The 27528-nt window shown below is 52.2% G+C and overlaps 1 protein-coding gene across 1 annotated transcript; it reads right to left on the minus strand.

The window, feature by feature from the left end:
- Window positions 1-6456: 6456 nt before the first annotated feature.
- On the minus strand, window positions 6457-27322 carry TMEM72 (transmembrane protein 72). The gene is made up of 5 exons (XM_070364687.1): window positions 27253-27322; window positions 11641-11707; window positions 9881-9952; window positions 8224-8363; window positions 6457-6887 (listed from the first exon to the last, which is right to left on the minus strand). Exons 1-5 carry the CDS (start codon window positions 27320-27322, stop codon window positions 6457-6459), a joined length of 780 nt encoding a protein of 259 aa, XP_070220788.1.
- Window positions 27323-27528: the final 206 nt, after the last annotated feature.

The raw sequence follows: 27528 nt of genomic DNA on the forward strand, positions 1-27528 counted from the left end.
CAACATGAATCTCCCTTCCTAGGTCTCCCTCTGAGTTCATCTCTTGTGGAATATTGTCTGCAGTTTCATTATAATGCTTATATCCGCCTCATGTCAGCCACACATCCACCTATGGGATGAGACAGTAAGCCGGACTCATCCCTTTAGCCCAGCACTTCGCATGGTGGAGCTTAACGGATATTTGTTCCTTAAATGGCCTCTTGTCCCTAGCAACCTGATCTCTAAGTTTATACTGGTGCTGCTGGCCAAAAAGAAAGATGTAGTTCACATTGAGAAGGGGAACCCGAGACCTGGGACCTGTTAACATCTCACTGGGTCTCCTGGAAACTGAAGCGATCGTGGGCTTGTGGCAGCCTCAGCCCCACTCTGGATGGCATGCAGCCTCAGTCAGAGGCAGTTGTTTAGGGACAAATGAATCATCACAGGCATTGCCTATTTACTTTACTTGTCATCTTCTCTTTAAAGGGGAATTTGATTTGAGACTCACAAAGGCTTTCAATATCCATTAGTTAGTAAGCATTTCATTGGATGGGCTCTTGCACCTGCCTCAGTACATGTCAGAGCATGTCCACACTTCTGACACTCCCACTGCCCCAGATCTCCATTCTCTATCTTCAGAGACTCTACGAATTTCCCAGAAGATCTAGCTTTTTAAAACAAACAAACAAACCACACAGCCTATCTTTAAACTCAGTATTGGATTTTCCCTGGACTCACTTTGAAGTCTGGGCAAATATTCTTTGTTAATGTGCCCAGCTGGGCATTGCTGAGGCTTGGAGCTGGGAGAAACTTTACAATGACCTCATTTCTCAGCAGAGCCCAGTGGGACCATACTCCTGGCTTCCTGGAAGCTTCCTTTTATAAAGGCTGTTTTCACTTTTGTCATAATATGAAACTCACAGCATAATGTTCCCCTTAAATGAAACTTGGCTTCTCAGAAATCCACTTCCCTCTTGTGCAAAGGTCTTTACTAATCAATTCTTTCTTCTTCTCCTGACAATGAGAAAATAACCAGCCAGACAAATCCCACAGGAGCAGCCCTCATCCAGCCAATGGGGACACTACTTCTTTGTCTCCCAGGAATGTTAGTTTTTCCTCCCCTCTCCACGTGGCCAAACAGCTGGGTCTCCACTGACAGGGCAGCAGCTCAAATCTCCAGCTGACCCCAGGGCTTTGAGGGGAAGAGGCAGGCTGGATGACTGGCCAGTTTCAGAGAGAGGCTGACGTTCTGTGCAGGTGGTGGATGGCGCGACGTGCTCTCCCATTTGAACACACCAAATAGCACATTTCCTTTGAGAGAACAGTAAGGTGTGGATGGGGTAGACCTCCAGAAAAAGAGGTTCAAGTCTATTCCTGGGACATACATGTCATTGGCAGGGTTTGGACTGCACGCTGAGCTGAAAGGGGTAGGTGGGGCTTTGAGACAGTAACACGACGCCTGCAGAAAGACAGCTACATTTCAGCGAAGCTGACCAGGGAGCCAGCAAAAGGTTCCAGAATGGTCATAGGCACTCATGGCCTAAAAGAGGAGCGTCCAGAGGCTGGAGGTCCCTGCCAGCAACCAGGCGCTTTACCTCATTTAAATCCTTATATTAACTCTCAAGCAGTTCTTAGAGGTAGGTACTCTTATTATTTCCTTTTTCCAATTGGGGAAATGGAGGTTCAGAGGGACTCCATGAACTCTGCCCACATGGCGGGCGAGGAGCGGAGGTAGGGCTCCAGACTACACCTCGTGCGCCCGATGGCCAGCGTCCTCCCCACACACACCATGTCTTCATGGCTGTGCCACAAGCAGTTAGGAACAGGACTCAGGGACTGGCAGCATAAGGATCTCGGGGGACACTCTCCCTACAAACCAACTATTTAGCTGGGGGAAATTAAAAGTATCCATTATTTAAGATCTCTGGAAATTGTCCTAAGGGCATATAGCAAATGGAGACATGTTCATTCAAGAAAATCTATTAAATCCTGGTGAGAACAGAGAGGGTGTGTGGCATTTGAGCCACGACCCACTGGCTTACTCCCTCTCAGCTCTCTGTCTTGGATATTACTCCAGGTACCTGTAGTCCACTCTGGGCAAGGATGGCTAAATGGCTGATAACACAGGGGGGCCCTCTCCCTCCAATTCTCACTTTACATTACAGTTTTCCCTCAAGCATTTGATAAATCCACTAACCTTTCATGATAAAATCATTCAACAACTTGGAAATAGAAAGAAACTTCTTCAACCTTGTAAAGACATCTACAAAAAACTGAATTAACATCATACTTGATGGTGAAAGATTGCTTTCTCTACGACTCAGGAACAAGATAAAGATGTCTGCTTTTACTCTAGTCAATGTTGTACTGGTGGTGGTAGCTAGGAAAATCAGGCAAGAAAGAGAAAAGGCTTCAAAAGACACTTCAAGAAAGAGAAAAGGCAATCCACAGAGTAGGAGAAAATATTTGACATTTCATACCTGATAAAATTCTAGTATCCATAATATATTAAAAGCTCGTTTCTTACAATTCAAAATAAAAAGACAAATAGTCCAGTTAAAAAACGGGCAAACCATTTGGGTGGGTGTTTCTCAAAGAAGGTACAGAAATGGTCAATAATTACATGGAAACTTGCCCCAAGCCACTAGGAATTAAGTAAATGCATATCAAAACCATAATTAATGAATGACTATAATAAAAGAAATCAGACAATAACAAGTGTAGGTGAGAATATGGAGGAATCAGAACCCTCACACACTGTTGATGGGAGGGTAAAGTGATGCAGCCCCTTTGCAAGAGAGTTTGGCAGTTTCTCAAGATGTTAAACATAGATTTACCACTTAACCAAGCAATTCCACAGCTGGGTATGTATCAGGGAAATGAAAATACATGCTCACCCTAAAACTTGTACCTGAGGATGTTCACAGCAGCATTATTCATAACAGGCACAAAATGGAAACAATGAAAAGCCCGTCAGGAGATGAGTGCAAGCTGAACCTCCATATAAGAGCGTTCAGCCACGGAAGGAATAGAGTGAAACACGTGGTACGACATGGACGAACCTTGCGAACACTATGCTAAGTGACTAAAGCTAGTCACAAAAGACCACATAGCATATGATTCCGTTTGCATGGAATGTCCAAAATAGGAAAACCTAAAAAGACAGAAAGTAGATTGTGGTTGCTTAGGGTAGGAGTGGAGTAGGGTGGGGAATAATTGCTAACGAGTAACAGACGTTTTGTAGGGGTGGTGAATATGCATTATCTTAGTTTGTAGTAAACCCGATTATGAATATAACAAAGAACATTCAATTATACACTTTGGTGAATTGTATGGTACTTGAACTATATCTCAATAAACATATTTTAAAAATTAAAAAATAATCCTTTAGTACTGATGGGAGAGAGACTAGAATACTAGGTCACCCCCAACCCCACCGACCCCAGAGCATGGCTCCTCATTACTGGGGGTCTGCTTTGACTCTCTGCTGAAGCTGGAGTGTGGTGTCTGCACCCTCTCCAGGCTCAAGCCCTGGAATCTGGAGCTGCAACCTGCATTGGCCTTGCCCTGGAGACAAGCCTTGTTGATGTTCTCTCACTGTGAGGCCCCACAGCAACAAGCACTCACACTGACTTGGGTGATATGTAATCTGAAAAACACTTTCCCCATCTTTCTTGGAAGACTCTGCACCTATTCTGAGAGAAGTGCTGTTATTCCTACTTAATAGGGGAATCTGGAACCAGAGAGGTGAAGAGCTTGGCGGAAGTCAGTCAATGTGTTAAGGGCAGATTTAAGAACCACCCCCATCCCACTCCCCACCTCAGCCCAGTGCTCCACTTCCAACAGTTCCTAGACATCTACGCTACATCTGCTCTGCCTTCTGCTGAGAAAGTGGGGCAGGCTGCCGCAAGGTCAGCCCTTCTCGTCTTTGTCTCTCAGTGAGATGGAAGTCAGGACATCTTCGTAAGGACGGCAGTAGATAAGGATGCGGGTTAGTGTTTTGGACTGAGAATCAAATGGGGACGTGGTGATTGCCTGCTTTTGAGGAAGGTGCTGCTTTCTTGCCTGGTCTGTGGACAGAGATGAGGGCTCTGGGCTATTGAATGACCTCACCAAGCCTGTTTTGGAGGGGGGTGGGTCAGCAAGAAGAGTGTTGAAGAACTTTGCCTTGTTAACCTGGGTGAGCTCATGGTCACCTGAGCCCCCAATGCTCCATTCCCAGCAGATTCCCTTTCTGACTGCAGGCACCAGGAAGCCTTAGTGTGCTAGTGTTTAGTCGCTCAGTCATGTCTGACTCTTTGCAACCCCATGGACTGTAGCCTGCTAGGCTCCTCTGTTCGTGGAATTCTCCAGGCAAGAATACTGGAGTGGGTAGCCATTCCCTTCTCCAGGGGATCTTCCTGACCCAGAGATCAAATCCAGGTGTCCTGCATTGCACACAGATTCTTTACTGTCTGAATCACCAGGGAAGCCCACCAGGAGACCTAGAGGTTTCAGAATATCACCCGGACCTCCCAGTGCCCACCTCGCGGACAGTGCCATAGCAGACATTTATTAAACATCTCTTAATAAACTGAGGGGTCTGAAGGCTCTGAGATTGTGCTTCCCAGCCGCTTACTGAGACCGAGTCATGGATCTAGCTCAGCTGACTTGGGCTGGGAATGGGGCAGGAGTGTTGTGTTCCCTAGAGGCCTGTGCAGTGAGGGTGTCTCTGCCTATCACCTCTGCCCCAGCCCCCCAAGACAGGTGGGGACCATTAACCTTCCCACTTGGGCTCCCTGGGTGCACAGCAGGCCAGCCTGAGAACCCTGGCCCATTACAAATCCAGCACAATCCCTGCCTACACATACCCATGATCCATATTACTCATTCTCCCCAGACAGTGACTCCTGAAGTTCCTCCTTGGTGGCGGCTAAAGAAACAACTCTGCAGCCTCCACCTTTGAGGGCTCATGAGAGTATCCTTTCTCACTTGGTTTTACAGAAGAACTATTCCCCTCCCCGCCCCGGAAGGAGTCTACTTGTTTGGGACACTTGCTGCGTTTAGGCACCACACTGATGCCAGCTTCTGGTTGGCTATTTCCGTACATTTGTGAAATAACCTGTAGGAAATGTGGAAAAGTGTACAAGAATAAGCACATGTTTCTTACCTAAACCTCAAAGCAGGTGCTCTAAGGTTTATTCTGCAGAAGCCTAGTGTTTGCTCACACACACGAATGGGGAAGCATTATAAGGTAACTGCTCATTAATTAAGATTGCTTATGAAGAATAACACGTCTGTTCTGCCTTGCAACCACCTGAAGGACCAGAACACTTTTTAGAAATATATATTGCAGTTTCCTTAACTGAATATTTGATTCAACTTTATTTGTGCATTCTGGGTTGACTGTCATTTCCGTGGCCCTGAGGTGCAGAGCTGGGCTGTTGCCTGCCCACTCCCCTATCCTCCCTCTTTCTCCTGCTCTTTCTTCCTTCTCTCCCATTTTGAACAAGCATACATTTCTCACCTCTTCTGCTACCAGTCAGCAAGCAGGCCAGAGCCGTGTCTCCAAGCTGTGTGAGTCTGCAAGACACCACCTGTGTGGCCCCTGCACACAGCAGGCTTTTTGTCCTGTATGTTGGCATTCATGGCTGAAGACTGTCGGCTCACAGTCTCTTTTAGTTTACATCATCTGCTTGGAATCTTGAGAACCCATGTGGTGGGGATACGGGGAGCCCTCAGTGATGCTTCTGGAATGAGCATCGCTCTCCCAGCCCAGCTCTCCCTGCAGTGAGCACAGAGCTTCATTGTCTCCCTGAGTGGCTCTGTGACTTCTGCTGCCGGGCGCCAGCACCGGAGCACGCAGAGAATGCGGCCTACTGCTCGGTGCTGCTCCCACCCTGGGGGTTTGCCAGCTTGCCTTCCTTCCCCGCTTCCCGTCCTGAATACTCTCAGTTGGAGTTTGGGACCACAGCAGTCGTCAGCACCTGCCTTTGAGATGTATGAGCTGCCAGAGCACTGCTGGGCCTGCAGAGCTGAGGTGTGCCATCAGAGAGGAGCTGGGCCATGCCAGTGTAGAGTGTAGGATCCGGTGTCAGGAGCCAAAGAAGCCCCAGGACGTCTGGGCTGATGCCTTGTGTGAGGTGGGAGTGATACTGTCCTTCAGAGAAGCACCAGGACTTCTCCGGCTTGGGTCCAGGAGGGAGGAACCCGTGAGGGCTCGAGGCAGCGTGAGCATCATCTGTGCTGCCCCCACGGTCTCCACAGGACCTGTCCTGCTGCCCAGTGGCCCCAGAGGCCCAGCCACCATGAGGATGTCTGGTAACCCCTGAAGAGCTGACCGGTGAAGACTCTGAGCTCCCCCGAGGGGCCCTGGACACCAGGAAATTCCTGGAAGGACCATCTATCTATGCAGACTCCTTGCTGAGCATCCCCTAGCCTGGAAAAAGCAGCTCAGAAGAGGCCGGGGCTCGCAAGGGCAGAGAGGAAGAGTGGGGTCTAGGGGGGCGGGATGATGGGGGTGGTGTCAGAGGTGGTCTCCTCCGGCTCGCTGTCCCCATCATCCGGGCCTTCTGCCAGGGCCGGGCTGATTCGCACCACGCTGTCCTCAAACTGCACCTGCTTCTTGGCCAGCGAGCCAGCTGGCTCCAGAGGCAGCTCCGTCGGTGTGTCTGGGCGCCGGAGCGCACTGGGCTTCCTCGTCCCCTTCAGGATGCTCTTCATGTGGATGAAGAGGGAGCCAGGTCCCTCCTTGAGGGCTCCGTGGAAGGTGTAGGTCTGCTCGGTGTCCCCAGAACCGGTGGTGCTCACCACGCTGCTGGAGGGGTCTGTGTACTGCTCAGGAGGGGCCAGCACTTCTGCTGCAGGTTTGCTCTTTTTCCGCTTGCTCAGCAGGAAGTAGGCCAGACCGGTGATGATGAGCATAGAGCCTGGAAGAGATCTGGGAGGTCAGGATGCTGGACACATCCTCGAGAAAAGCCAGATGCCCACTGTCCCTGCGCAGGTGGCCTGCGCAGCCACACTTAGGCCCCCAGAGCTCCAGCCCACACACCTAACTTGTCCTCACACACCCACATCAGACCCTGTGGCAGGCTGCTGCCTGGCCAGCGGGGGATGTCAGCAGGGCCAGCCTGTGCTGGGGTCTTCACCGTGACCATTAGCCAGGAGGCCCTGTGCCTGAGGCCCTCTTGGTGCAGGAAGTGGATCCTTGTGCTGTTCCTGCCTGTCCTCCCTGCACTGTGCTCGGCCTCCCTCTCAGGGATGGCTTGCTGTGTCTGGACCTGCAATACCTTCAGCAACCTGGACTCTAGGTTGGATCAGAGCTGCCTTCTATTCCTGGGAGTGGGGACAACCTCCTTTACTACCACCTGCCTCCAGTAAACACAGGGAGTTGCAAAGTCCTTTGGGTGCAGCCGCCACAGTGTTCCCTGGCCCCTCACGCAGCCTCCAGGCCAGAGGCCCCCTGTCTCCTGCTGGGAGCCCCTCTATGTCCAGAGGAAGGCGTGAAGGTGGCTCTCCTGCCTGCCAGGGCCGGAGCCGCCTGTGTATCTCACCCTCTGTAAAGGTAGGAGGTTGTGGCTCACTCTGACCGTGGCAGTGCTGAGTCTGACTCTACTGAAGGCTGCTTGGAGTGGCCCTGAGAGGAGGCTCTGCCTTTGAACCTCGTTTCCAAAGGGGTTCAAATGCCAGGAATTTTAGATGGCATTTTAGATGGGTATTGAGGAGGGGTGCAATTTTCACAGCTAGGGAGGAGAGAGAAGTGTCCCAGCAGAAAAAGTCATCACTGAAACCCAGGAGGTAGAAGCATCCATTTCTGGCTTCTGAGGTCAGAAAACTGGGCTGGCTAGCAGGGTGAGTAGAGGGATAAGAAGAGGGGTTTGAGGGCCTTTGGGGGTCCCATTAGTGTGCCTTTCAAACCAGGCTGAGGAGTTTGGACCTGAATGGGTAGGGGCTAAGGAGGAGACACAAGGGTTTGGATGGAGAGGTGATCATCTTGCTCCCTCTGAAAGCTCAGATCACACACTGGAATTGGAGAAAAGATCAGTTCGCTTTTGTGGGTATACCCTCTGGACATTTGCAGGAAAAATGCGTTTCCTGGGATGTTCCTGCCTCTTGATCAATTCCTCATCCCTACGATCTATGCCAGGAAGAGGCCAGTGAGAGCCGGCATCACTGGAGGCCCATGAGAGGGGGTTCAGACCCTCCTGCTCAGAGCCTCCCCTCGGCCGAAGTCTGCCTGCCTCCACTACCTCCTGGAGCTCCTACCTGGGATGGTCACATGCCAGACCAGGACAGGGTGGAGGAAGCAGGCCACCGAGAGCAGCATGTAGGCCAGGAACCTCTGGAAGCAGCCCAGCCAGCGGGCCTTCTCTCTTGCTCTGTAGGCCAGGGACCCTGGTTGACACCTGCGGGGAGGAAGTCCAGGATTGGCAGGAAGTAGGGAGGCGCCCGGAAAAGCCCCCGCAATGTAAAAAGCCCTCAGAGTCTGGGGTTGGGTTCCATTATGGCAGCGTTCTCTGCAGCGGCCCCTGGTTGAAGTCCTCCCAGGACGTGAACTCCTCACTGTGGGTTTCACAGTTAGGGGCCTTGCCTGAGCCTCCAGAGGGTCTCCAACAGTTTTTCTGAAAGGCCGTGCAGCCACAGCTGTCTGGTCTAGCGGGAGGAAGCTAATGCTCTCAGGAGGCTGCAAAGGCGGTGGGAAGAGAGGAGGAGACTCAGGGGCTCCCTGAAGTCCCCAGTGTGGTGGGGACGGCGTGCAGCCCAGCGGACCCCTGGCTGGGGCAGTTGGAGGGCTGTGCGCTGTCCTCGACACAGGGGCGACCGGGCTGGAATCCAGCTGCTCCCCGCTCAAAGGGCCTTGCCTAGACCTGAGGTGGCGTGGGCCTGGAGGGGCTTCTCTGTTAACCGGCAGCAGGGACCCCACGGGCCTGGCGGTCTGATGCTGCGCAGGTTTCCTTGAGGATGCTCCCGCCAAGTTGCAGAGGAAGTCAGTGTTTGCGTTCAGCTCCACCTCCTTCACCTCTGACGTGGCCTGAAGCCGGCGTCGCACACAGCCCAGGCTTGCACGGTGTGGCGGGTTACGTGGGACCAGAGCCTTCTGCCGTGGTCCATTGGCGCCCCCTGGTGGTCATCATTTTGCTACAAACCCAGGGTGGGGATGGAGGAAGTCCAGAGAGGGTAACGCGCCCCTTAGGGTGAGGGCAGCACCCTCCCCTGCCCCCAGAAGCTGCAAGGGTCCCTTAGCAGTGGTGTTCCGCAGAAATGGGGGAAGGCTTCTGCCTCAGGGCTAGTGCCCCTGGGGGCAGCCAGTGGCCTTGCAAGATGCCAGGACAGCTGGATTGAAGCCTGGCTCCTCACGCTGACCACCTAGGGAGCCAGCCCTGTAGGTTCTGGGGACGCGACCCAGCACTGCTCCTCGGCCACACTGGCGACGGCCTCCGTGAGCTGAGCGCAGGTGCGGCCGGCGGCCTCCCCGCCCCTGCCAGCTCGGCCGTCCTCCCCACAAGTGGGCCTGGAGGCCAAGGCCTGGCCTCGTCCCTGCGTCCTGGCAGGAGGCAGAGTCAGTTCTCAAACCCAGCTCTGCGTGCTCCAAGCTGGCCTTCTGTGGGGTTCTGCCCCCGGTTGCTGGCAGGTATGGTGACCGGCTGTTTCCGGAGGATGAGGATGACTCTGCAAGGGGACTCTGGGTGGGGTCAGCCCCTGATGGATGTGTCAGTCCACTCCCTGGCTGGGGGAAGGGTAAAGGGGGCCACTGAGCCCCATGAGCCTGAGCCCAAGTCTGGGCTGGGGCTCACTGCAGGGTCGGCAGGGAGCCATCCCCCGCTGCTCCGGGAGCGGAACATTTCGCAGATGTGTGCTCGCAGGTGGAGGCCTCTGGGGTGTTTGGGACGGGGGTGTTGGGGGAGCTCCAGCGGCTACTTACTGGAAGCAGACAGACAGCAGCTGAGCCACAAAGTAGGCCCCTTCGCTCACGGAGACGGCGGCTCCTGTAAAGCTGTGTGGAGACAGGTGAGGGAGGCCAGACACGCTCTTCCCATTCCTTGGGAGCTTCCTCACAGCGCCCTGGCCTCCTGGGCTTCTGTGCATAGCTGAACAACTGACCGGGAGTTTCTTGACCGAATCCTGCCATCCAGCCAACAGCCTGGATGCCAGGCCCTGTGCTGGGCTGCGCTGGGCCTTAGCTGTGGGCGTGGGGTGGAGGCCAGGGCCCAGAGGGCGGTGAGGGACCTACAGGCCGGTGGGACCACCTTTACCCCACACTGCTGCTGGGACGCTGGCAGGCACATCCATCCACCCAGGGTCACCAGGACTGTGGGTGAGCGAGGCAGCCATGTGGACAGGAGGAAGGCCTGCTCTGCTTCTGGGCTCCGGGAGGACAGTGCACAGTGGCTGGGGACAGGCTCAGTGAGCCAGGGAGGGCCTTCGGAGCCAGGGAAAGCCACTCTGTCTGGTGGGGGCTCCAGGCTCGGGAGGCATGCAGGGAAAAATGCCATGCTCTGGGAATGCTGGAGTGACTGGGAAGGTGCTCTTGTGCTCTACAGAATGGAGTAACGGCTTAGAGGGGTGGTGACATGGGCGAGTTTGAGAAAGACTCAGAAGTTCCTGGGGTATAAACTGAGGGATAAGAAATAAGGAAGAGGCCAGAGGATGACAAAGGAGTGTGGGCTGGAGGCTGTGGGATCCACTGAAGATTGTCAGAGGGACCTAGTCTTAAGTGGCTGGAGTGGTAGAGTGGAGACGGACCGGAAGGGTAGGATGGGATTGGGAGCTGATGGGTGTGATCCATGTATTAACTGCAAACCAAGGAGGGTGCCCTGAGGAGCAGCCCTGGGGAGGGCTCCTTAGGACACAGACCAGGGCACAGTGATGCGGGCAGGTGTGGCTGCGAGCAGGTGGGGCGGGGGATGCAGCCTGGTGATGCTGCAGGCAGATGGTGGTCCCTCAAGGTGGCCTGCTGAGAAGCTGGGCTGTCAGGACCGGCGGGGAAGGGACCCCAGGCTCTCCTCACCCCGCACAGGTTTTTTTTTTTTTCCCACTAGGGGGCGTTTGCAGAGGCATCTGGCAGAAGAGAAAGGCAGAGGTTGAGAAACTAAAGGGCCCCGGGTGGATCAATCTGGGCCCTGCTGGTCTTGGGCTTGGTGATGTGGGCTGAGCTGCTTACTCCGCTGAATTCTTTTAATTTGAAAAGCAGACTGTATAATGTGCACTTCCTCTATAACTCTGTCAAAGGTAAAGGACATAACATAAATAAAACATTTAACTGTGCCTGGCATATAGAGGAGCTCAAATGGAGAGTCCTTTGAACTGATTCCCATCTCTCTAAAAAGAGAGCTTGCTTAATGTTTGCTGAATAAGGAAATGATTGATGAGATGGACAGATGGATGTATGGATGAGTAGGTGGAGGAGTGGGTGGGTGGAGAGATGGACGGGTAGGTGGAAGGGTGGGTGGATGGGGGGGTGGATGGATGGAATGCTGACTGGTTGGTTTATGGGATGATCTGTCTAAAGTCCTTCCCAAACAAGAGGATATTCCAGAAGCCCCCGATACTCCTCTCGCCTTTGGTACAGAATGGAGCTCGTGTGGGATGCGGGGAGGTGCTGCAGGTGAATCTCTGCAGAAGGATTGGGGTAAGCTGGACTAGAACATACTGGCAGGGAGGGGTTCATGCACACATACTCACAGCAGGTAGAAAGCCAGGCTCTTGAACTCTCCCCGGAGGAAGGTCTCAGTGCCCACGCCGATCAGCACTAAGGGAGGAGGAAGAGGAGGGAAGTGTGGGCCCGGGGGCTCCAGCCATGGCACTGCCTTGCGGAGGCTCCTTGGCCATGGAGTGAGCCATCTCCTGGGCACTGGGAGTCAGGGGATCTCTTCTCCATGTGGCACAGGGAGCTATGGCTGGGAAGGAGGGCAAGGAAACTTCCGGATTGGTCTCTGGGAATGGGAGGGCATTTATGCATAAGCCCAGAGGCCTTTTAATCCAGCCTCCCCAGAGAAGATGCCCGTCCTCTTCCACACTGGTCACGCTGCCACCCCGAGTGCCCCCTGAAACAGCCCACAGACAGGCCCCGAGCCCCAGGCTCCTCAGCTGTCCTCCATGTGGAGTGGCTTCAAGGGCCTTCACCATCCTGTAGACCCATGGGTGCTGTGTGTCTGGGCCTCGGCGCTTGGCCGTGGGACCTGCCCCCACCCCGTTCCCTTGCCCAGTTCGCTGTTCTTGCTGTGTTCATGGCCTCGTTCTCACTTGCTGGCTTGGCCGCTGTATTGAACACTCTTGGCTCATCGTTTTGGACCCGGTGCTGATGAAGTCCCTGGAGTTTTGCTCAGACACAAGATGCGGCTCAGCCTCGTCTCGCCTCCTCCCTTTTCTTGGCAGTTGGTGTTTGTGCTCAAATACTTGAACTCCCATTTGTCCGGGATGAATCCATCTCAGACCCAGCTCTGTGGACTTGCTGGGTCCTGGCTGTCTCCTCACTCTCATGGCTTCACTCAACCAGCCGTGGCGCCAACCCATTTGCCCGAGGAAGGACACACGCCACAGACAGCATACAGGTTGTCTGGAGACGTTCTTCCCACCGTAGTGACCCATGGATCAGATCTCTTTCTGGCCCTACCTGAGTACAGTCCATGCACCCTATTACAGTCCCTGCATCCCATGTTACAGCCCATGCACCCTACATTTCTCTCTGTAGGCTCTGATGACCCACACTGGTATTTGCAAAGTTGTGGCTTCACCTCGTCTGCCCCCCAGAGAGTGAGGGCCGGGCTGCTGCTCTTAGCTGCTGGCGTGTGGCCCTTTGTCTCTGCTGCACTGGGGGCGGCTTCCCTGGGCAGTGGTGCGTCTTCCCTCCCCTGGTGGATTCCCTGTGTAAGCTCCCATGCTTGGGCCACCTGAGCTCTCGATCCACTGCAGAAATTCTGACTTTTGACACGCAGGGTTCAGTCTCTCAGCCGCTAGCCCTCCACCCCTCACTTCGCGGTGGGATGCAGAAGTACTTTAGGGAGAAGGGGACAGAGCTCTTCCATCTAGGAAGGGGATACCAGTGTATCCTTAGGGATTGGGTTCTGGTGCGCCCTGTGCTTGAGGGCCAGGGCGGTGGAGGACACCACACCTGTGTCCTCGTCAAGTTGTAACTGACTTCTGGCTTGTCCCAGGTTAAGGGTCAGGGATACCCTGAAGCTTCATGACCCTCTGCAGTGTTAACATAACCTGTGGAGCACTCAGTGGATTACTTACAATGCGTGTACACGCTCTGCTTCCTCCCAGGGCCCCATGACTCAGGGAGTTCCACGTGCCCCCTTCTACAGAGGTGGAGATGAGGCTCAGTGACCTGTGTGGTTCTCCCAAGGACACATCTAGAAAGTGAAGGACCTACAAAACAAAACTGAGAATTCTAGCTCCAGGCAATGGACCATTTCCTGGTTTCCACTGTGGACCTGTGTGTGTGTGTGTGTGTGTGTGTGTGAGGCAGTGTGTGTGTGTGTGTGTGTGTGTGTGTGAGGCAGTGTGTGTGCGTGTGTGTGATGCAACAAATATTCATGTATTTAGTTTTCACTATGTTTTCTGTCCTGTCTCCAGCATTTGCATTTATTAACTTATTTAAGGGGCTTCCCAAGTGCCTCTAGGTCAGGAAGATCCCCTGGAGAAGAGAATGGCAAACCCACTCCAGGATTCTTGCCTGGAGAATCCCATGGACGGAGGAGCCTGGTGGAGTACAGTCCATCGGGTCACAGAGAGTCGGACACGACTGAAGCGACTTAGCGTATCACACAACTTATTTAGTCCTCACAACAGTTTTATGTGAGAGTACTCTGTTACCCTCATTTCATGTAAGAGGTGATGGAGGCGTAGAGAGTGTAAGTAAAGCCAACCAATCAGCCAGCCAGTCATGGATGTCTAAGTCAGATTCCGCATTTCAGTTTCACACTTGCCAGCTAATAGTTCTGCTGATCTCTCTGAGGACTCAGTGAGTTAATTAAAGCCAAGCACATCACAGGTGCTCAATTTCTGGCACAAGAACACAGCCCAGCCCAGGTAAGGATCTTCCCACCCAGGGCCTGGGGGAAGGGACCGTCTGCCCAAGGCGATTCTTACGGTTGTTCACCTCTGGGGTGAGGCAGGGCCTTCATTCACCTCTGTGGTCTTTGTACGTTTGCACGGGGTCCTGGTGGATGACCAGCAGATGGCAGGAGAAGGTCTTGGGAACTCAGCCCCTTTCCCTAACTTGCACCCGTTTGGCACATGGAGAGCTATTTTGATGTCTTTAAACAGAGCATCAGTAGTCAAAGGGGCATTTCAGGAACACTCTAGAGGCAGTGCTTGTTTGTAGCTTGAAAAATGAGAGTAACAGGGACTTCCCTCATGCCCTAGTGGTTAAGATTCTGCACTTCCAGTGCAGGGGGTGTGGGTTTGAGAACTGGTTGGAGAACTAAGGTCTGCCATGCTGCACGGTGAGGCCAAAAAAGAAAAAGAAAATTTAAAAAATGAGAATAACAATAGGAAAAAGAGTTGGGTTGGGTTCCTGGTTCTGAGTGGGTAATTGTGGATAGTTAACCCACGGGGCTTCCCAGGTGGCGCTAGCAATAAAGAACCCACCTGCTAACGCAGGAGACACAAGAGAGGCAGGTTCCATCCCTGGGTCGGGAAGATCCCCTGGAGGAGGCACGGCAACCCACTCCAGTATTCTTGCCTGGAGAATCCCATGGACAGAGGAGCCTGGTGGGCTAGATCCATAGGGCCACAGAGAGTCAGACATGACTGAAGAGATTTAGTGCACAGGCCCTCCCTAGCCCATCTGGTCTGGGTTTGCCGTGTGTGGAATGTGTAGAATTAGTTATATCTCCCAGAGTCGTTGCTTGGATTGGGGAAAATAATGCGTTTTGTGCTGAGAGACGTCAGGTGGTCCAGACACATGAGTTCCTTCCTCACTCTGACTCTGGCCTGTTCAGCTCTCCCAGCCTTCAGGTAGCCCATTTTGGAGCAAGGGAAGTGAGGTCACCCTTCTAAGAGCTCTCAACCAACAATAAACATGCTAGCTTTGCAAGCCCAGGGACCGAGGAATGGCCTTTGGTCGGAGGAGGAGAGCAGGGGGCCGGCGTTGGGAGCATGACCCCTCAGGCCAAGAGATCCACAGGGGATTCTCACGGGAGGCCTATAAGGCCCTTCGACACTGGGGCCAAGGTTCCCCCGCTTGGCCCTCCTAGTTTTGGGGCTCCTGCTCTCAGAGGCAGACCACTGACATGGCGGCAGTACTGACACATGCGAAGTCTTTCCCCCGCTTGGTCCTCCTAGTTTTGGGGCTCCTGCTCTCAGAGGCAGACCGCTGACATGGCGGCAGTACTGACAGACGTGAAGTCTTTCCCCCGCTTGGTCCTCCTAGTTTTGGGGCTCCTGCTCTCAGAGGCTGACCGCTGACATGGCGGCAGTACTGACAGACGTGAAGTCTTTCCCCCTCTTGGTCCTCCTAGTTTTGGGGCTCCTGCTCTCAGAGGCAGACCACTGACATGGCGGCAGTACTGACAGATGCGAAGTCTTTCCCCCGCTTGGTCCTCCTAGTTTTGGGGCTCCTGCTCTCAGAGGCTGACCGCTGACACGGCGGCAGTACTGACAGACGTGAAGTCTTTCCTTTCCTCTGTGCCCATCTGTCTGCTTGTGGCCTTGACCCTGCTTCTGCCTGGCTGCTGCCTGCCCAGGCTGCATGGTGTCTCCTGGCAGCTATTCCTAGACTGTGCTTCCATCTCATTTTCTGTGGTTTTGCAGGGCTCTGAGTAAATGGGCCAACCTACATCAGCCACTCAGCCCAACAAATGACGCTGCGGCTCTCGCCATGAGCTGGGGATGGGGACGGAAGAGCTGAGGATGCAGATGGGGGACGAGTGCCATCATGCCTCCCGAATCAAGGCTTCATTACGACAACGTCTCCATAAGAAAACTTGCCCCAGGCCAGCCTTGGTCCTGAGTTGCATCGTTCTTCGTGCTGCAGGTGGTAGGGGTACTGGGTGGAGTGGTATGTGGGCTTTCACGTTCCCACTGAGGGGCCTTAGACTCCTTCCGTCCCTCCTGGTCACCCATCCTGTAGGGTCCTCTTGCCCTGGTCCCAGCCCAACAGAACCACTTTCCAAGCCCACCCCGACACAGCCTGTCCCACCGCTCCATCTCACGTTCCCTCACAGTCCCTGGGGAGGCATCTTTCCTGGAGTCTTGTTATAATCAGCATCTGTGGACAAGCCTGGCCTCTTCATCTCATCCCCTGGCCTCTGATTTCTCTCCGTCTTGTCTGGTCTGTGTCCAACCTCAGTACAGTATTTTCTTCTCCCAGAGGCCAGGGCTTTCTTCTGAGTTGCCATCCTGAGCTGTTTGTTCTAATTAGCCTTAGCAGGGATCAGAGATTCTACACCTGTGGTGCAGGCCTGGGCCAGGCACACAGCAGAGCGTATTTCCAGGCATCTCAAAGCTCTGGTCCCAGAATGTGGTTGGACAGAAGTGTGGGTGGATGTGCTGGGCTGCGGCAAAGAGAATGGGAGGCTTGATCAGAAAAGCAGCATCCGGTTCCTCACGCAAATGGTAACTCCCTTGTCTGCTTCCTATTCCAGAAAATGGGGATCATAAAACATGATAACTGGCTATGAGCCTCAGTAAATTATAGAGTGTTGTGCAAATGTAGTTGATGGTTAATAGCATTATTAGGAGAGGCAGGGCATTCCTATCTGTAGCCATGAGGGAAGGGAAGGGTTTATTCTTATCCTTTCCTTCCATTAATACATGTTTTTATTGTGGCTCAAGAGCTCTTCTCCATATACAAATGTTGCTCATTGATTTTCCTGTCTTGCAGATCCCTTCTGCAGTCTCACCTGATATAAATGGTCCAAAGCCCCATCTACCTTTACATCTCGCGTGTAAGCCTCTCTGTGCATCCTGCTAAATGTCCATGTGCTCCTGAGGCTGGGGCCTGTCTGGGTTGGGTTAAGGTTAATGGCCAAGAGGCTGTCTCCACAAATTCTGACCTCTGCTTCCTTTGCTTCAGGGCCAGCGTCAGGGCTGGTTGGAGCTTATCTGTTTGGACTCGGCCACTGGGTTGGGTTTTGACGCCTGTCTCACATTCAGTGCAGGCTTCCCTGGAGGCTCGGACAGTAAAGGATCTGCCTGCAATGAGGAGACTTGGGTTTGATCCCTGGGTTGGGAAGATCCTCTGGAGAAGGGAGAGGCAACCCACTCCAGTAATCTTGCCTGGAGAATCCCGTGGACAGAGGAGCCTGGTGAGCTACAGACTGTGGGGTCACAAAGATTTGGACACGACTGAGTGACTTCACTGCACTCAGTGCAGTGTCCTGGCGAGAATGCAGGACACTCCTCAGAGGTCACTAGAGGCCGTGCTAACTGACCTCAGAGGTCACTAGAGGCCGTGCTAACTGACCTCAGAGGTCACTAGAGGCCGTGCTGACTGACCTCAGAGGTCACTAGAGGCCGTGCTGACTGACCTCAGAGGTCACTAGAGGCCGTGCTGACTGACCTCAGAGGTCACTAGAGGCCGTGCTGACTGACCTCAGAGGTCACTAGAGGCCGTGCTGACTGACCTCAGAGGTCACTAGAGGCCGTGCTGACTGACCTCAGAGGTCACTAGAGGCCGTGCTGACTGACTTTCCATGCCAGGCAGTGGCCGTGGCCCTGGATGCCTGGGGAGTTGGCGGAGAAGGTCGTACTCACTGCTGCTGAAGGTGCCTCTTAACACCCCGCGTTGTGTTTATTGATTTTCTTCGTCCACAGCAATGGCATATCTCCTACTGGTCTTAATGTCTGTAGGGACATCTCTGTAGGGAAACACTGGTCTGACGGCAACGGCTGGGGATGGTTCAGAAGGGGTCGCAGCTGACTGTAGACCTGAAAGCTATATCTGCACCATTTCTAAGAACCCAGAGATGCAGGAACTAGCTGCTAAGAATCCAATGAGACAATAAGGGAGTAGTTGCAAGCTTCTTAACTTAGAAGGAATTGTGGCAGATTCTAAGTATGGCGGGAAGTTTGCTCGGGTGTTGAGAGACATTCAACGGACACCTAGGAACCAGGGTTCAGAGACCTATGAGAAGAGGCCAGGATTTAATAGAAGAACATTTTAGATATTCAGTTAGAAGAGATTAGAGTGTAGGGTGGTCCTTCGTGCCCTCCATCACACTCACATGCCCGCTTAGGCAGAATGTCCTGAAGGCAACAGGATCCTCTTTCTCTACCAGATTCTCTGTCTTAGACTATAGTGGAGCACCCAAGAAGCCATTTTGTCTGGCCTTGTAGGTTGGCCAAAGCACCTTGGCAGGTTGCCGTGATGCCTCCCCAGTCTTCATCCCCGTGGGATCCACACCCTTTGTTATATGCCAATGCAGTCCCTTGCACTAAAGAGAAGTCTGTCTCCTCACCCCTTGATTCTGGGCTCAGCACTGTGTTTTGCTTTGGACAGCAGGATTGTCAGGTAACAGGGAAGCACAGATGTGAAACGGACTTGGGAACCGGACCTACCCTCTCGTGCCCCTGCCGTTATCATAGGCTGTCTATGCCAGCCTGCTGGAGCATGAGCGGCCTTATCAACCCAGCCAAGGCGAGTGTAGATGGACCAACAGCTGTCTGATCCTCAGAGAGGTGAGCACACTCAGTCTGCATGAGCAGAGCCTCCTAGCCTCCTCGCCCAGATGTGCAAACAATAAAAGCTTATTTCTGGGGACTTCTCTTGCCATCCAGTGGTCAAGACTGCTTCCACTGCAGGGGATGTGGGTTTGATCTTGGGTCCAAGGACCAAGGTTCCACATGCCTTGCAGACACACACAGCTTATGGCTGCATGTCTAAGGTTTACAGCATTATTGTGGCAATAGATAGCTGACACATCTACTAAAAACAGCTTTATCATGGCATAGTTAACATGCAGTGAACCGCATGTGCTTAAATGTGCAACTTGCTAAGTATTATTATATGTATACACCAGGGAGACCATCACTCCACTCAAGATAATGAGCATGTGTATCACCCAGAGGCTTCCTCGTGTCTTGTAACCCTACCCTCCCACTTTTGTATCCACTCCCTTGCGTACGTTCTTGCCAAGTCACTTCAGTTGTGTCTGACTCTTTGGGACCCTGTGGAACATAGCCTACCCCTGTCTCCTCTGTCCATGGCATTTTCCAGGCAAGAATACTGGAGTGGGTTGTGTGCCCTCCTTCAGGGGATCTTCCAAGCCCAGGGATCAGACTTGCGTCTCTTAAGTCTCCTGCGTTGGCAAGTGGGTTTTTAATCTCTAGTGCCACTTGGGCACCCTCGCATCCACTCCCAGGGAGACACTCATCTGTTTTCTGTCACTCGAGATTAGTTTGCATTTTACGGAAGTTTATACAAATGGGATCGTACAAGATGTACTCCTTTTTTGCTATCTACTTTCATTCATCATAATTATTCTGAGATTTATTCATATTATAGTATCAATTGCTCATGCCTTTCTATGGCTGAGTACTGTGGATATATACTTTGGTTTAAAACTTATCTGTTGATTGTCACTTGGGTTGTTTCTAGTTTGGGCTATTACAAGTAAAGATACTATGAGCCTTTATGTACAATCTTTGTATGAACATAGACTTTCTTTTCTCTTGGATAAATACCTGGAAGCAGAACGCCTGGATCACGCAGTAGGTGTATGTTTAATTTTTAAAGAAACTGCCAAACCATTTCCATAGTGAGTGTACCATCTTAAATTCCCATCAGAGGTGTATGAGAGTTCCACATCCTTGCCAACACTTCAGCATGTGGTATAGTGAGTCTTTTTAATTTTAGCCTTTCCGATAGGTATGTGGTAGTATCTCACTGTGGTTTTGATTTGCGTTTTCCTAATGACTACTCATGTGGAATATTTTTTCATGTGCTTATTTATCATCATGTCTATGTTGATTTATTTTTCATTCTTTTAACATTATATTTTCAAGAGTGCTGTTTTTAAGTTTGAAGTTATGCAATTTAGCAATTTGTTCTTCTATGAATTGGACTTTTGATATTGTACCTAAAAACATCTCTGCCTAACACATCACTAAGGTTTTATCCTATTGTCTAGAAGTTTTATAGTCTTGGGTTTTACATTTAAGTCTAACCTTTTTGAATCATTTTCTTTGTGTGTATCCTTAAAAAATTTTTTTTTTTGGCTACACCATGTGGCATGTGCCCAGTCAGGGACTGAACACATGCCCCCTGCCCTGGAAGTAGAGTCTTAACCACTGGGTCACCAGTGGTCTTGTGATTTCTTTATCTAGTTTTGACAACACAATAATGTTAGTTCATAGAATAGCTTGCGAACCATCTTCCCCTTTTCAAATTTCTGGAAGGGCTGTGTAGCAGAGTATTAACTCTTCCTTCAGGGCTATAAGAGTCAAGGTTAAGACACCACCTGGGACAATATACTGCCTTTTGCCGGTGACATCGTTTACATGGAGGGACATACGGACTTTCACTGACACTGCTGACGATATTGACCTGGATGCAGAATGACATCCTTCTTGTAGAAACCCACAAAAGAAATTTCTTCTAGGTTTTGATTTCAAATCAAAGTGTTTGGCTCAAGTATTTGATTCTTAGGCTTTCTTGTATTCCAAGAGAATGTATCTGCTCACTCACCTTCCATATGGCAGCTTTCCTGGCATTAGGAAACAATGACCATGCCTCCAATTATTCTCTGTTCTTGCTGCATATACCATGTTTTTTTTTTTTTTTTTTTTTTTTAATCGGATCTTTACCGAGGCCTATGGCAAGCTAGAAAGGCTTGGGGACAGCCCCAGTGTCAGCCGTTAGTTTCTGGCTACCTTCCTTCTTGATGACAATTCTCTTCAGTTGGTTGCACAGACTAAAGAATAATCTTAAAAGAACGGTTAGTCCGTGAAAAGTATAATGAGGCTACCATCTTTCCTCTGGTTTCATCACTACACATTGTGTAGGAATAACCAGCGTCCTGTGGGGTGATCTCAATGGCCCAAGCTCAAAACGTGAAGAAAAATATGACTCAGGGTTAGAGCTTTCACAGTATAGCCCCCTTTTCCTTTCTAGCCTCAAGGATCATATGTTAGCTTATTCCTTTCCTCTATCTTTCTTTTCCATCCTGCAAGGAGATCCCACAGCTCACACTGTGCAGTCCATACATCCTATACATCCCTCTAAAATTAGACGGTGCTGAGTGAGACTCTACGTGCCGTGAAGGTTGCTGCTCTAGTCATTGTTTCTTTGGATGCTCATGACCCCAGAAGGCAGATGAACTTGTTATCCTTATTTCATAGATGAGAAAACTGACATTTTAAATGACTAGGTGACATGGCTAAGGTCATATGTCTAGTAAGTGGTAGAGAGGGACACAGATTCACCCTCCCAAATACTATGCTTCGGAGTTAGGCACTGGGATATGTATTTACTAGCTTGTCCCCCTGGTCAGATCACACACGTCTCTAGGTTAGAGGTCACACCATTCTCATTTGTGTGTCCACACTGTGCAAAGCGGGAACTCAGCCAATGGTTTCCAGATAAATGAGTCTTAGGTGGACTTCTGGATTTTTTGTTCTAACTCCAAGGAGGAGGAAAGTGAAGTGAAAGTGTCTGTGGCTCAGTTGTGTCTGATTCTTTGGGACCCCATGGACTGTAGCCCACCAGGCTCCTCTCTGTCCATGGAATTCTCCAGGCAAGAATACTGCAGTGGGTAACCATTCCCCTCTCCAGGGAACCTTCCCAACTCAGGGATCGAGCCTGGGTCTCCTGCTTTGCAGGAGGATTCTTTACTGTCTGAGCCACCAGGGAAGTCCCTAATAAGGGGGTCATAGGCATAAAGAAGTAAAGAGAGAAATGCTTGGACGAAATTTATTATCTCCCAATGGTAGGAGCATCTTCCCTGGTGGCTCAGACGGTAAAACGTCTGCCTACAATGCAGGAGACCTGGGTTCAATCCTTGGGTCAGGAAGATCTCCTGGAGAAGGAAATGGCAACTACTCCAGTATTCTTGTCTGGAAAATCCCGTGGATGGAGGAGCCTGGAGACACCACTGAGCTACTTCACTTTCACTTAATGGTAGGAGGGTGGAGCAAAGATGGGGATATTTCATTTGCTCATTGGGACGATCAGAGTGGAAAACAGTCTATATCCACCTATAAGATCTGAAAACAGTAAGGTCTTGCTTGGGTAATAAATCCACCTGCAGACTGTTGGAGTGTGTGAAGCTTCCCGAGGTGGCAGGAGGAAGGCCACAGGGACATCCATTTAAGAAGGGTGGACATTAGTATGAAGGGCCCAAGATGATTGTCTCAGAAGCATCAGTTGTTTTTCTTCCAAAGGCTTTAAATAGGACTAAAGTCAGACTATGCATTTGCTGTACTCTTTAAAAAATAATGAGAACATCTAGGTTTAAATGCTTCCTTTATCCTCTATATTAATAAGCCAAGTCTCCATTTGAATGGGCTATGCAAGGCATGGGGCTGTCAGGAATGCAGCTCCATAGCTTATGTAGAGAAGAGGTTAACGGGTCAAGAACCTGGAACAGAACAAAATTCCCAAGCGACCCCAGGTTGATCCCACAGTGATTTGTGATCAGCAGGATTTGCTTAAAATGGCTTTGTCTCAAGCCAGCTCATTTTCTTGTTGGCCGTGTGGTGTCTTTTTGGGAGATGTGTGCGGACAGCCCCCAGACACACTTCTCCAGGCTAGAGGTCATGCCATCTTAATCCATGTGCCTACATTGCACAAAGTGGGGACTCAGTCAACGTTTGCCAGTTGAATGAACCCTAGGTGGATTCGGACTTCTTGTCCTGCTGCATCACTGCGGGCTCATGGGCAGACTGGGGCTCCAACACCAGACCCGCTCTGTGCAAGTGTGCTCAGTCGTGAAGTCATGTCTGACTCTTTGCAACCCCGTGGACTGCAGCCCGCCAGGCTCCTCTGTTCATAGGATTTTCCTGGCAAGAATACTGGAGTGGCTTGTCATGCCCTCCTCCAGGGGATCTTCCTGAGCCAGGGATCAAACCCATGTTTCCTGAATTACAGGCGGATTCTTTACCACTGCGCCACCCGGAAGACCAGACCTGCTGTTCACTGGCTGTTTAACCTCTCCCAAATTACCTGAACATTCTAATCCTTCACTTCCTCATTTGTCAAATGAGATTTAGCTCAGCGCTGGGTCCTCATGGACACTGGTAGGTCTGCGACAGTGACTTTAATTAATAATTGACTTTTGAGTTTGTTGTCAGTCAGGTATCTTTGCACACATACATGGAAGTTCCTACTGTGATAATTCCCTCTGGAAAGGTGTGCAGATTTGTCTGTCCCCAGATGAGGTCCAGGAGGGAGTTTGGCTGGAGATAGTCATGGTGGTGCTGGTCAAACATGCTTGGTAATCATTCAAAGACAGAGCGTGAGTAGTTGGATTCCATATCAGTGACTTTACAAACATAGAGAACGAATGGATGGCCACCAGGGGGGAGACAGAAGGGCGATAGGGGAGTAGGCAAAAGAAACACAAAGGGTTACTGTGGAATTGTACGAAATCATGTGTGTGAAACTTTTGAAAGTTGTAAAGTGCTATAGAATTTAACAAATCTTTCATTCCATAAAATCGATCATATAATATTGCAGAGAAAAAGAAGGCCAGTCTTTAGAGTTAGGAAGTGTTTGGTCGACCTCCCTTTGTTTCAGTGTAACTCTATCCACTCTCACCGTGACCGCACCTGCCTGAGGCTGTGCCGGGTCAGGATGGACCGGTGGTGGAGGCACTAGGCTGGTAGGGTGGCCTCAGCCAGTCACATGTGCTGAGTGCCTGGTGCCACATCTCAGCAAAGGAGGGACTCCCCGTGCCTCCCATGGCCAGGGAAGGGGCACCGATGAATGATGCTAGCCAAGCGCATGGTAAATCGGGGAGAAGGGGGTCTGCGATGATCTGGGAAACTTACGACTGATCCACAGGCAAGAACAGTCTCATTTTCTGATTTTAAAAACGCTTCTGTCTGGGGTGAAATCTGCGAAGCCTGGGTGCCCTTGTTTGGCAGTGGCAATACTCTGTGCACTTGTGGGGCTGGCCGGGGGTGGGGCAGCAGTGGCCTGTGGGACCCCTGGACAGCCTAGTGGAGCTTCATTTAGAGGGGCTGAGTGGGGAATAAGAGGCGAGCTTAGCCAAGAAGCCCTGCACAAGGCATGCGTTGGCCACAGCTGCTGGGCTTGCCACCCTGGTGTGTGTCCCCAGGGCCAGGGACCTTCTGAGCTGCTGACAGCCTCAGATCCTTCTGCAGAGGGAAAGGGAAACCCGGGAGGGGCTGCTGGATCAGGAGCTGCCTGGGCCCTGCAGGTGACACTCCGGGTGACCTGGGTCACACGCTTTTCCTAGTTTCCAGGAAACTCAGGCTCCTCGCACAGGGGGACCAGGGCTACTTAGGTTTCCCAGGGTTTCTGCAAAGTGACAGCCTCTGTCTCAAGTCTGATCTCCCCTCTAGCAGCAATGGTCCTATTCACAAGGCCTGGACCTCTCAACAGAGGATTTCAAGAAAAAAAAGGCTTAAGGGAATAAGGAATTTGCAGATCTTACACATTGGAAATAGGTCAGCAGTTCAGGCATGCTGAAAGAAACTTGAGATTTTCCTAAGATAACTAACACCCCTCTTTCTAGCTTCCCACCTGCTCCTAGCACTCTAGAAAGCCCCAAAACACCATTTCTGGAAAGCCTGGACATTAGAAAGCAATATGGTGGCCTATATTTAACCTGGACTCTATATCAAAACCAAGCGGGAGGCCCATCCTCTGCATTAACAGTGGCTTTCTGCAAGAGATAAGGGTTGTGGTTCAGAGGTGCAGTTTGTGTGTGTGTGTGTGTGGTGTGTGTGTGTGTGTGTGTGTGGGTGTATGTGTGTGTGTGGTGTGTGTGTGTGTGTGTGTGCTATATGTGTGTAGCTGCAGACCCTTCCACTGGCTGAGATAAATCAGACTTTTAAACTGTCTGCAGCTAATCCATTAGAAGTTTATAAACCTCTTAAAACAGCTTCCCAACAGGAGCCAGGCCTCCCCTCCAGGCAAAGACAGGGAGAAGTGTCACTGTGATTTCTGACGGATGAAAGGGGTGCATTTCACATATTTGGAAACCCAGGCTTAGAGGATGGCAGGGTCTCCACCAGACCAGCAGTGGTAGAGGGTCGAGCCCCAGACACAGAAACCCTTCAGGTTAACCTCCCTCCCCGAGGCTGGATGGGAAGGCGGCCTGGGGCTCTTTCCTCCAGGTCCAGGCCATCCCTCCCCCAGGCTGGGTGGGAAGGTGGCCTGGGGCTCCTTCCTCCAGGTCCAGGCCATCCCTCCCCCAGGCTGGGTGGGACGGTGGCCTGGGGCTCTTTCCTCCAGGTCCAGGCCATCCCTCCCCCAGGCTGGATGGGAAGGCGGCCTGGGGCTCTTTCCTCCAGGTCCAGGCCATCCCTCCCCTAGGCTGGGTGGGAAGGTGGCCTGGGGCTCTTTCCTCCAGGTCCAGGCCATCCCTCCCCCAGGCTGGGTGGGACGGTGGCCTGGGGCTCTTTCCTCCAGGTCCAGGCCATCCCTCCCCCAGGCTGGGTGGGATGGTGGCCTGGGGCTCCTTCCTCCAGGTCCAGGCCTCATGGCGGTTCCAGCCTCCCTCCCCCAGGCTGGGTGGGACGGTGGCCTGGGGCTCTTTCCTCCAGGTCCAGGCCTCATGATGGTTCCAGCAGAGGTTGGAGCTGAGGCCTCCGTTTGTGCATTTACCCAGAACCCTCAGCAGAGCAATTCTGGACCCTCTAGTGCCCCTGGGGCACAGGGCTTCTTACCCTGGGAAGAAGGAGCTCTTTGGCCAGAGTCCTGGCCTTTTAAAAAGTCGAGGCATCAGGGATCCAGGTCTGCTGTCCCCCTGGCTTGTAGCATGACCTTGAGCAAGGTCACTACCCCTATTTGAACTTTAGTGCTCTGTTTTGTAACAGGATGGGTGGGATTAGACCACTGACGACAGCCCTCCCTGTGCTAACTCAGGGTTACATGCGAGAAAAGTCTGTTTGCTAGCATATTACCTTGGGAATGACACAGATCCCCTTGGAGCTCTGAAGTATGTCCTAGGGCTTCTCTCAAGAGGCTTATATCCTCAGTTCCACTTAGCTATGCTCAGTTCATGCATCCTTGATCTTCCAAAACACCTGGCCAGCAGGTCCAGTTATCTTTATCATAAAGACCAGAAAGCACGACCCGGAGCACCCAGGTGGCTTTCCCCAGGTCATGCATCGGTGAGTGACAGGGACTAGCGCTGTTTGAGCTCAGCTGGGGCCGCTTCCCATTTGCCAAGATGCATGCGTAAGACTGTGAGTCGTAGTGGGAAGGCAAGGACTTGATCAGCAGTGAGATTGTGAGCAGCAGTGGGAAAACAAGGACTTGATCAGCAGTGGGTGTCTCTTCCTGGTCTTTAAAGTTCAGTGGGGCGCAGAGCTAGGGGTTCAGAGTGCTGCTTGCTCACTTTCCCAGCAAAGGTCCTGACCACGCAGGGGGCACCGGGTTCAGGACCAGGTTTGAGTTGGGGAAGTGAGCAGGCAGAGCTCAGAGTCACAGCTACTCAGGTTCTTCTGTAACCATCTGTCCTCCCAGCAAGCCAAGCAGCCCCCAGATCGGGTTGGGTGGGGAACAGCAGCCCTGCAAGGGGAACTGTTTCTTCCCCAAACCCATGGTGCTTTAAGGGAAGCCTGGGATCTCCGAGTGTAGCTTCCCTCTGTGAAGTGGGTTGTGGTTAGAATAAAACAAGGTGCACTCCGTTGACCATTTCCATGCCCATACAGTGAGGAGTCCGGTTCTTACCTTTGCCTGGCCCTTTACACTTTCACCTTCAGGTCTCCCCCATCCACCTCGCAACAGCCCCCAGGAAGGGGGGGCGGCCCTCAATTCATTTCACAGATGACAATGCGGAGGGTTCCCAAAGTCACATGGATGGCGGGTGGCCCTCAACTCATTTCACAGATGACAATGCTGAGGGTTCCCAAGGTCACATGGATGGCGGGTGGCCCTCAACTCATTTCACAGATGACAATGCTGAGGGTTCCCAAAGTCCCATGGATGGCGGGTGGCCAAGCCGGGATTCTGTACCGTGACCCTGGACCCCAGCCCCAGGCTCACCCACTGCAGCTGCCACTGCCCTGAAGAGCGTTTCTGGGGTTTGGGGGAAGAAGGTGAAGATGTGGCCAGGTGTTTCTGCCCACCCCCCATGGCCGGCGCCCGCCCCTTGGGCAGCCCTGTGTGCTGTGCCCCATGCGCGGGGGCCAGAGGGGGAGGCAGGGTCTTACCTGCAGCGGTGGTGATGCCCAGGAGCCGGCAGGTGTACTCCAGCCCCGTCCAGAACACCTGCTGCTTCATGGTGCCCGGGCGAGGCAGGGTCCCAGCAGGGCGGGTGGTGGAAGCTCCGGCCCGAGAGGCTGCAGGTTGCCCGTGTCCAGCGGTAGGCTGTGGCTGCCAGCTCTGGGCTTGTGCACCCTGGGCCTGCCTTCCCAAACCAGTCCAGGCCACCTCAGCCTGGCCGAGGTGTGAATAGCGCTCACTTTCCCAGCTTGCCAGGTGCTCGG

This window comes from Bos mutus, chromosome 28, assembly GCF_027580195.1.
Source record: "Bos mutus isolate GX-2022 chromosome 28, NWIPB_WYAK_1.1, whole genome shotgun sequence".
In the NCBI taxonomy this organism is placed as follows: Eukaryota; Metazoa; Chordata; class Mammalia; order Artiodactyla; family Bovidae; genus Bos; species Bos mutus.

Bases quoted from the DNA above. Each gene is read 5' to 3' on its own strand.
- TMEM72 (XM_070364687.1), bottom strand. From the start codon at position 27,322: ATGAAGCAGCAGGTGTTCTGGACGGGGCTGGAGTACACCTGCCGGCTC. The intron at 9,953-11,640 runs GTGAGTATGTGT...GTCTCCACACAG, and splicing joins AGCCTGGCTTTCTACCTGCT to CTTTACAGGAGCCGCCGTCT. The intron at 8,364-9,880 runs GTAAGTAGCCGC...TCCTCCCCGCAG, and splicing joins CTGCTGTCTGTCTGCTTCCA to GTGTCAACCAGGGTCCCTGG.